The 11,245-nt window shown below is 35.6% G+C and overlaps 1 protein-coding gene across 1 annotated transcript; it reads right to left on the bottom strand.

Annotated features, from left to right (window-relative positions):
- Positions 1-143: 143 nt before the first annotated feature.
- Positions 144-5,461, bottom strand: spon2b (spondin 2b, extracellular matrix protein). The gene is given in 6 exon segments (NM_131008.4): positions 144-559; positions 1,462-1,645; positions 2,701-2,892; positions 3,542-3,765; positions 4,573-4,796; positions 5,382-5,461. Coding segments are annotated over 5 exon segments (996 nt in total). The 5' UTR covers positions 4,790-4,796; positions 5,382-5,461; the 3' UTR covers positions 144-380.
- Between the last annotated feature and the right edge of the window lie 5,784 nt (positions 5,462-11,245).

Here is an 11,245-nt window from a genome sequence, read left to right as displayed (position 1 = left end):
TGATGATGAAACCAGTGATTTTTTCCACCAGAGAGCATCAGACTCCATGAACAGTGTATGAGGACAGTGTGTGAAAGTGAAAACAAAATCAGTTAAACTCCTGTTATCACTGCTGTTTTGAAGTTTTTTTTTTTTGTTTTTTGTTGCTGATGACATCTGCAGTTCCCTATATTTTACCTTTATATGCAATGAACTTAAATGTCTTTTCATTGCTTTGAATACTTCAGTTTCCTTTTAAAGTTGAGATATGTGGCCTAGACTGTTTCAGCTTGTTAAATCACCCATCAAAGTCTTAAAGAAACCGGTCATTCCCTTTTAAAAAAAGTCTCATTTAAAAGCTGCAGATTCTTCCGTTTGGATGAGGCTCATCTGATTTACATTCACACACAGTTGTCAGGGATACAGAGTCTCTTTTCCTCTAGGGATGGACAGGGAGCACCGTTGTTTGCAGGATGCATGTGAATATAACGGGTTCTGTGTTTTACCCCTTTCTCACCACACTGACCTTTACAAAGACCCCAAGGTGACCACACAGACACCTCGCAGTCCAGAGGGGTATCTGTGGATAAAAAGAGAGAGAGAGCTGTTGATTAGTATCATAAGTTTAGCAGATTATTATATTTGTACTTGTCAATGATACTTGTCAATTGATTTTGGCGATCAATTTTGCATTAAAAAGGCTAACAAATCCAGTTTAATGAAAAAGTTATTCAATGTTTTCTTTTTTTAATATCTTGTTTTTCTATTTTTTATTAATCAATTGAATTGGAAGTCCCTGGCGATTAGAGTTGTATAAAAATGTATTTTTAGTAGAAGTTATATATTAAGCATATATTGCAGGATTCTCTCAGATGCACAAAAACCAATTGAATTGGTCTTCCAAAACATTCAATGTTCACAAAATGGCTGATAACTAGCACCAATCATTGAAGAAACAAAATGGAAAGTTGCTGAAATGCTAAATCATTTTTATGCTAAATTTACTGTATGCTTATGATCTAATTGCTTCTCATTTTGACTACGAGATGTCCCGATTCACTGATGCTTTCCAGAAATCCTCCTGACCTTGTAAAAGGTTGATATGTATCACAGACAGGGACTTTTGTGCAAGTAGGAAAACAGAAGGATGGAATAAAAGCACACATTTCACGTCCATGACAAACACTTCCTGAGTGCTGAGTGGCAAGAAACTTTTAAACGAGTTGGCCTCCATTATCTTGTTGCAGTTTGTTGTGTTGGTTACCATGGGAATGGATAAACCTTTCTACAGCCTGTGATTCAGTCACCACAGCTTCTCTCTAAGGATTTGTAGAGTTTCTTCGAAAACGGAATATATGAATATACAATTCAAATGTAGTTTGATTCATATTTCAGGGGGTGAGGGGTTGTATATGGGGAGACTTTGAAAGAGCATTACCTCATTCATATCACAAATCATCACAAACAATTCTCAATGCTTACTTATAAGAGGCCCGTCTATTTCATTCCCGCTTGGGATCTGATTGGACTGTGTTGGCTGGATGGGTAAGCTGAAGATCTGGTTGTTCTTGATCTTGGTTAGAGAGACTTTGGCAATTGGGGGGAGGTGCTTCAATCTGGGATAGTAGAAAGAGTTTGCTGGGTGGCTTGGGAATGATGAGGTTATCTGTTGAGAAAAAGACATACAGTTGAAGTCAAAATTAGCCCCCCTTTTATTTTATTTATTTTTTTTTTTTTTAAATTTTTCCAAAATGATGTTTAACAGAGCAAGGAAATTTTCACAGTATATCTGATAATATTTTTTCTTCAGGAGAAAGTCTTATTTGTTTTATTTCGGCCAGAATAAAAGCAGTTTTAAATTTTTTAAACACCATTTTAAATACAAATTTATTAGCCCCTTTAAACTATTTTTTCCCGACTGTCTACAGAACAAACCATCGTTATACAATAACTTGCCTAATTACCCTAACCTGCCTAGTTAACCTAGTTAAGCCTTTAAAAACACTTTAAGCTGTATAAAAGTGTCTTGAAAAAGATCTAGTCAAAAGCTATTTACTGTCATCATGGCAAAGATAAAATAAAACCGTTATTAGAAATAAGTTATTAAAACTGGTATGTTTAGAAATGGTTTAAAAAAAACTTTGTTAAACATGAATTGGGGAAAAAAATAAACGCGGGCTAATAATTCTGACTTCAGCTGTATCTGTAAACAAGATTCCTATCAAGATCTTCATGCCTACCTTAAAAAAATATTGGTTAGGTGGTCTAACAAATACATCAGATATAAAGGTACGAAAGCTGTTAGTGGGATTGTACCTTGTAACAAACAGTAAACATCTGTACTATTTGGTGCTAATATGTAAGCGTTAGGTACTAAAATGCACCTTGAAGATACCAATATTGACAGTTTTAGTGCAATTGTTTACCTTTTAAAAAGGTAGAACGTCTGTGATAAATCTTGTATCCTTATTTCTTTAAGTGTACTCTGAGTTTTCAGATTTTTTAGAAGACAAAGCTAATTTTTTTTTCTCCATCTCTCTTGAGCAGGGAATGGTTTCCAAAGTAGGTTGAGTCTGATGAAATGATGTAACTAAATGCAGCCTTTAAAAGTTTCCTTCTGTTGATTTGTCTCCAAGTCAGGTTTGTCTGCTGGTTTGGAAACTTTATGTCAGGTTGGAAGACCTGACCAAATGTTATAAATATATGTCTTTTAGACATTACCTGAGTGACCTTGTCTTGAGGAATGGTTTCAAAGTTTGGCGAGGAGAAGGTGAAACCACTGTCTGTGCCGGCATCATAGGGGTAGAGCTCTAGGCTTATGTTTTCTTTCCAGTGGTCACCCTCGCACAAGTTCAGACTGTCTACTCCAATAAACCAGTCAGGACTTGGCACAATGCGAACAATGAAGGACAGCTGCAAAACAAGAAGACCATTAGTGTTCAGTTGCACTGCGGTTTTAGCTTGCTCATTAGCCCATTTGAGTTGCCACTGGCTTGTTTTCATTTGGAAAGTTTTATTATTTATAATTCTTTCTATAATATTTTATAAGGAATGCCTGAGAGGCCAATGAAGTATGAGCATGTAGAGAGCCAGTCCCAAAAGTATGGCAGTGTCCACACTTTCTGACTGAAAACATCTGTGGTTTATATATATATATATATATATATATATATATATATATATATATATATATATATATATATATATATATATATATATATATATATATATATATATTTAAAAAGCTGTAAAAACCATGCTATGGTGACAGCTTAAACCAGGTAATTTAGAGGTCTTGGATTGTCTCAGCTGGTGTACTTGGTCTCCCAGTCTAGCCAAACTAATTTTAGCTGATTTATCTAGTCAGCACAGTGATGTTTCTGACCAACTGAAAGATTTAACAATACAGTACAGTCAGACAAGGGGGTCCAAATTGAATTAAACAATGGCTAACGATGTGGTGTAGCATAAATATAATCATACACAGGACCAGCATTTAGTTTCTGAAGGGTGGCTCATGCTTGTCCTGTCTTTAACCTGCTGCAGTGCACAGTGTACTTACCAAAGAGTGTCTCGCAAAGACCTCAAATTCTGTGGTTGCGTGGCCAGTTCCTGCAACCACAGCTGGCGCTGAGAAGAGGCCATAGACGCTCTGGATCCGATCCCCAGCTGCCTCCACTTCCTTTATCAGGGTCCAAGCCTCTGCTCTCTCAGAGAACTCTCTCACCCCATTACTGGCGTACTCATTCCTTTGCCAGAGGTGATAGTCTGAACTGTGAGTTACTCCTGAAATGAAAATGAGTTTTCGATGTGTACTTCTGCTTTTGTGCATAACATGATATTCAAGCACCTTCATATTTGTTGTGCTCAGACCCATAGGAACAGTGTGTGAATGTACGGTGGCTCATAGGAGAATTTTTATTTTTTACAGGAAATTAATTAGTACATGTTTTTAGGCAGAATTTGTTGAAGGTCATCCATTAGAGCCAAGATTGCTTTTGGCATCCCTGTTACTTAAATCTTTGTATTTTTACACGAATCTATAGGAAATAGATGCATTTTGATTTTATTTAATAATCCTGCAAGAATCACTGATCAGCCATATTTAAAAGATACACTAATTTTTTGGTGTCTATGGTTGTACGTAGGTTCTACACAAATTTCTTAAGATTATTAAAAAGTTCTTCAAACTTGTAACTTATTTTTTTGAGAACCCAAAATAATTTTCTGCAAATTCACTTCTGTGGAAAACTCTTATGCAATCTTCATTATAAAGACTGCAAATCAACAAACTTTGGCATCCTTTTGGAGGAGTTGAAGTTGTAATTACTTGGTAAACCCCTTGAGACAGGGACAATGTCAAAGACTTGGGTTGAACATATGGTGCAGAGAAAAAAAAAAAGCAAAGCAACAAATGTTCTGCTACTCAGTTCTTTCGTATACATCCTTAAGTACACCAGAAACTATCAAGTTATTTAACAGAACCATTTTTGTTCCCCTATAGAACCTTCATGATCCATAAATTTTTAAGATTTTTAACAGAACCATCAATGCTGATAAAGAAGCTTCATTTTTAAGAGTGCAGCCACTCACCAATAAGAGGGGACCACTGAGCAGGTGGCCTGTACAGAGGGTAGTGCTTGGGGAAGGCAGTCTGTGTCCACTGGCCAGTAAACGTCAGTCGGTACTTAGCCGTGGAAGGGGCCGTGCACATGCGGTCCACATCCACCGGCATTGCAGGGACTCCACTCAGCAGGGCCAGAGTCATGGTCAGCCAGCAGTTCACTCTCAGAGATGTCATTGTTTCCATGTTGGTTCTGCAAAGGAACAATAACCGTTTTACCATGCAGGGCATGTGGACACATGCCATAACCAGGTTTGGACATTTTGGACCACTCCTTTCACTAAACCAAGTAACAATGGTGAAACATGTGGAAATGAAAGATTTTACATAAGCTGCCTCTGTGAGTGATTTAATATAATTGTGTCATACACTGACTAAGGAAGAAGGAATGTAGGTCAGGATAACCAAATTCTGTCTGTTTTTTCCAGGCACTGTTACATGGCATATTCAGCAAATAACAGACTGGAAATGAAATGCCATAGTTTGTTAAAAGTGATTCTAAACATGACAATATTTAAAAAATATATCTAATTATTTAAATAAATGATTATTTAAATTAGTGTAGACTGTTACAATTTATATTTAATATTAATTATTAGCGTTTTAGGCATTAATTATTAGTGTTATTTGGACATTGCCACACTTAAACTAGAATTTAGTCTGTAAGTTTTAAATAGTAAAACAGTGTTTAAATGTATATTCTATAAAGCTGTATTGATCAAAATTAAACCTAAGTAATTCGGCACTGTGCAGCATGAATAAAACATAAAACACTTACAGGGATTGCAGAGGCAGATGAGGTTTCCTGCAGAAGAGCTGAGTGGAGGTCACCTGTGCCCGGGCATTCAGAAGAAGACTGCAAGATTACTGTGTTTCTTCCAGCTATTTATGCGTTTCCAGCAGTCCCCACAGTCTTACAATATCAATAACCTCCTGACCCCTCCCAGATGTAGAGTCGAGCTCTTCGCACTGCATTACAACTCCATGTGGGATTCCCCTTCGGTTTCGGCGAAGCGAGTCACTGTTTGAATCAAGGTTCACACTTTTTTTTTTTTTCATTTCCAAACCTGATATGCATAGAGAAAGCAGCATTATGAAGCTCCAGAGAGTTTTGCAGTCAGTCGAGGAGGTAGTATTATGGGCTTGGTTGATTGTCGAAACAGACTTGGCTGGTGGCTCAGCAGCGTGGAAGAACCCGGCAAGCCGAAAGCTAACCGATCCCGCCTGCAGCCAGTAATTGCTTCCACATGCTCACGTTTTTCGCCCTTCTCAAAGTCTCTCCAGTTTCTCGACACTTAATTTGCTGAGAGCTGTTTGGATTTGGTTTTCTGCAAACCAGTTCCATTTCTGAGAGCTTGCTTAAAGGGTTTTTAAATTTTCCTCTGATGTAAATTGGGCTTTGACCCAGCCGGATTGCGACATCTAATGGGTTTGACATGTGTTTTACGCCTGTCTCAATCTGGGGTCAGTTTCTGTCAACCATCCCTCATTGTTCATTTGAGTTGTCTCACATGTCACTCTATTTGGTCACGATGGACCAAATGAAATATTAATAGAAGCTACAGAAAATATGTTCAAATGAGTTTGGATTGATCACACAAATGGATTCGTTTAACGATAACTCTAAGGAGGTAATAAATGCATGATGGTATGTTTAAAGGCTAAAATGTAGGTCATTGTTTGCAAAAACCACTTAGTCTTTATGACTTTACCTATTGGTTTTGTAGCAGCTTACCAGTTGTGATAATGGGTAACAAATTTGAGTTGTTGTTGAGTTGTTGAAAATGAAAATTATACATTATCATTTGAAATTTTTTTATTTTTTTTTTGCTGAATGACATTAACTTTTAAAAAGGATGATTTAAAAAGTAAATTGGTAAGTAAATTTAAAGCTTACTATATTTTGTATTTATGCATTTCTTTCTATTTATTTTCATTTTCAAATTGAATTATGGAGATGTCTGATTCTGAAAACTTAACCAAACTTAACAAAATTCTGTTTTATACAATATCTTGATTTTGTCTACTAAAAAGTCAATAAAAGGCTATTTGTAGAGTATAAAGGTCTCATAACCCTGAGTATTTTTATAAATTAGAAATAAAAATTTCAAATGATTGTTTTTTAATGCTTATAACAATGGTTGGGTCATGAGACATTAACAGAGAAAAAGTATCAAGTTGTTTAGGAAACTGTCCTGTACTGTTTTTGTATCGTAGTATGAAAACTACACCAGATGGGGGAAAAAAGACAATTTATTCCATTTTCATTAGTTTAAAATGAGGAATGAATGATCTCAGATTTATGTACAGATTGCAAAAATAAACTCAATAAAAGGTCAAGAAACAAAGCCACATTTCATGAATGTTCATGTTTTCTGACATGGCCAGAATTTTATCAGAGAAAAAATTTGATTGCAAAAGCCATTAATCGGTTGGCTGTCAGTGAATGTCAAAATTGTGATCCAGAATACTCACCAGGGACCCAATTTTTTTTTTAGAATGTTTCCAATTTTTTTTTTCACATGGCCAAAATCACAGTGTGCACTTGGCACAACTCTGAAAATCAGCCTGCTGTTCTAACACTAACCTTAAAGTTTACTAAAATGTAGTTTCTTATGTTGTGAACAGAATGTCTTAAACAAGACCATTGAAGGTGAAAAATCTGAAGTATAGCGTGGCCAAGTCGAATAAAAAGAGTTTTAGATCAGTCAGACCTTGTATACCCCAGGCAGCTTTTGATTATTCACAATGTTTTCTAGTGAGATTACAACAATGATCATTTTCCTCCCTTATTTTTTAGGTTATCTAGGTTTATATTAAACTTTCTATGTTTGTGGGACTCTTAGTTTGAAAACCGGAGACATAGAAAAGTATCTTTGAATCAGAGCAAACACATGCATTTTTAACATGTTTTGCGTTTTTTACACATCTACTTGTGGAAAATATGACAGGAAACCTACCATACAAGTAATTATATGCTGCATATATGATCCGTTATGTTACTGTGAAAAAAAATAGCATCTACAATCCTGGACTTATGTCGTGTGATTAAAGCATCCTCTTTTATAGCTGACACTATGCAACTGCGATGATTCAAGCAGTTATGAATTCCATACACTGTAAAAAAAATCGTGGTTGCCTAATGGCCTGTTTCCATCGAGTGGTACGGTACGGTTCGGTATGCTTTTATCGCCGTTTCCACTGTCAAAAGGTACCAAAAAGCGAACTATACCACTTTTTTGGGTATCCTTTCGAAAGGGTACCTAGCACAACAAAAGGGTACCAAAGGGCAGAGCAAGACGCGCAGCTGAACGCTATTGGTTTACAGAGAAAAAAAGTAGAAAGAGAAACCAGAAAAAACAAAGGAGCAAATGATTCTTTCAGCAACCAACATGATCAAACTGCAATGTTTAACTATTATCATCACCTTTTGGACTATTATGAACTCGAATGACGGAATCACTTTCTAACAAGATGTTACATGTGCTGGTGAAGATACAGATGAGATGTTACTGTAGGCTAAATGTTGTGTGTTGTTTTTGAACCCAAATAAGGACTAAATGCTGTGTAGTTTTTCTGTAATTGGTAACATATGGTAGACTGTAAGGGTCTGTGTGTGTTCATATGTGTTGCATTTATTTATTTTTTTATAATTGCAGATGTTACAGTAGGCTATTTCGCACACTATTGTTACCCTTTTGCAGGCCTGATAAAGGTGACCTGTACCGAACTGTACCACTCAGTGGAAACATACCATTAGAACAAAATCGTCACTTTCTGATTATCTAAAGTAAAATATCAACAGTAAAATCAAAATATGCTGAAGACAAGCTGTGTTAATCTTTTCTTTATTTAATAAACGACTTGCGCCTCAGAAGACAATACTGACATGCAGTAAATGCAAAAAAAAAAAAAAAATGTTAATCCCACTCAGTTATACGCATATATGTTTTTTATGCGCATCTTGGCGTTTCCATCAACCATTTTTTATGTGCATATTCAAAATACGCCTAAAAATAGGTGGATGGAAACATAGCTTCTAGGGATGCCACAATTCTCAATATAATATTGAACCGTTCGGTACAACATCCACCATTCAATACATGCTTGTGAGTTTAACGGTTTTACGTTTAAATAATTTATGTGCATTTTATTTCTCTCCGAAATGACTGTGTGTGCCTGTAAGTCTACAAGCTGAGATGAGGAAACTCTCCCCACAAGTATATATAGAATCATATGCTTTAAAGTTAGGGGGCGCTTAACCATCATTCCAAACTTTAACATGGGAAGCGGCAGTGTAGTGAGGCAACAGTACGAGAACTTTGTCTTTCAAATACGTGGTGTGGCGACATTTTGGTTTGATGTATTGGCAACGCAATCTCACGGCAATTCGTAACTTTTTGATTTAGTGGCTAATTCGTATGAATTTGTACAATCTAATTCATCACCCAATGATGGTTATGGTTAGGGGTGGGGTTGGGTGCCACACCTCTTTTTTAAAATCCTACATTTTCGTGCAAATTCGTACAAATAAGCCACTAAACTGACCAAACGTAAAATACTTGTGTTTCCTTGTGAGATCAGGCTGCTATAGCCTACTGAAACGGAAACACTTCCAACGTGACTGCACAATTGTGGCGCCATTACCCAACAATATTACTGTCTGAAGGCAGGATAGCAGAGAAGGTAATAAAGTCCTCCAAAAAACAACAATCCTTTGCTGAATCCTTCCAGCAAACAAAATCTACTGGTTCCGAAAGACATATAAAAACAACAAAGGCAGTGTTATGGTTTATTTATGTTTACTGAAGTACAAATATGTTTATTTGAAGTGGTCAATTTATGTCTATTAAGTTCACATGTACAGTAGATGTTTATTTTCAAAATGTAGGAATTTATTTGTTCCACAGATAGCCTACCAGCATAGGATTGCAACATATGAGATTTCAGTGTTAATTTTTTTATTATTATTATAGCTGCAATACACTACGAACTAGTGTACATTTTTATTCATAAACGTTCCTATTGTTCCTATTGCCTAGAATAACAAAAAAAAATTAAAAAATACTGATGTGTCAAGTCATCAACTGAACTGAAAACCTTGTTAAAAAAAACGAGGTATATAATAAACCGTAAGCTAACTGTATTTTGCATCTATAATAGCTACAGATGGAACAGATCTTTTAATCCCAGTTTCTTTGCAAATCCTGTTTTATGGACATGGTAATATATGTCCACACTAAAATATGATAATACGTGATTTTCAATCGAAAACAATTTAATAACTGCACTTCTATGTCACGTAGTGGTTGGCCTCAAAATCGCTGACATTTGGCTGACATTTTAAGGCTTTGTTTTACCACTCTGTGTTTACCACTCTAATGAGGCTGTGTACACATTATACTACACACATTTCTGTCCAAACAGCTTCCAAAAGTTGTTTTTGCATGACAGGAGCCCTTTAAAATAAAGAGTAACCCAATTTTCACAGCAAGTATTTTAAGAACCCGTGCGATGAGTTATTTATTCAAAGTGACCTAGTGACTGCCCAGGTTTGTTGTTTTGCCTTCAGGTTTTCCTGAAATACTCTGGCCTCTTTTTTGTTTATTTATTCCCAGTAAATAGTCAGTAAATGTGTCATTCTCGGCTGTTTTGGGAACTGTTGAGTTGAAAACAAAGAAATGTTACCAATAAAGATCTTGGCAAGAAAAGTTATGAAACCATGCACCAGTTCCGGAAAAGATTCCTTTAACTAGGTCACATTATTTTCTTAGAAAAAGTGAAAACTTGTTTATAAAGAAACCAATGCCAGTTTTTACTGAAGCCTAATCATACAGTAGTAACTCAAGAAATGCATTATTTACATTATATATTTCAACTACTAAGCTACCTGTATGTTTGCAATAGTCCATATGCACTGTGGGCATTTTTTTAGATTTAAATAAGAATCAAATGTTAATTATTTCTTGAACTTTTACCATACTTAAAAAATATATTCAGTTCACTGTACCTATTAGCTCTTTCTGATGCATGATATCTCTTATAAAACAAGAGGTCTACTGTTGACCCGTAAAGTGAAACTTTCCTGTTATTCCCATTCACATTTTCCCAGTGTGACCATCTACTCACAGACCGGAGGTATAAAGAGCATGATTTACCAGGTCCTTCTTAAAAACAGATTCATTTTCCAGCTTGGTGGCATTTCATAGTGAACTCGAACCCCTGTCTTGATATTTATTGTTTGGCATGACTTATCTGATTTTAAATGGTGCAAAATCCATTTTCTGGATCATTCTGTTGTGACATAATGTAAATGTCAGCCAGTAAAATATAGTTTTTTTTTATGGTTAAAAATGTATTAATCTGCATTAAGCTTTCATATTTAATGCAATTTTATATTTAATAAAGTTTTAAAAAGCATATAATCCTTTAACTACTACTGATAATAATGTTAATAATTGAATACTTTTCGCATCTACAGAAATATCAAATGCAAAAACTTACATAATTTCATATTTTACGTATATATTTCATATATATTGCATATTATTTTCTTTTCAGCCAGACATATTTCAATTAATCATGAAACTGCTCACCGAGACACCACCATACACAGTGTCTGCCATTTGCCCTGTGCAGTGA

The sequence above is a fragment of the Danio rerio genome, chromosome 14, assembly GCF_052040795.2.
Source record: "Danio rerio strain M-AB ecotype USA chromosome 14, GRCz13ab, whole genome shotgun sequence".
In the NCBI taxonomy this organism is placed as follows: domain Eukaryota; kingdom Metazoa; phylum Chordata; class Actinopteri; order Cypriniformes; family Danionidae; genus Danio; species Danio rerio.
Note: the sequence above shows the minus strand (reverse complement) of the source record. Positions and strands in the feature narration are given on the sequence as shown.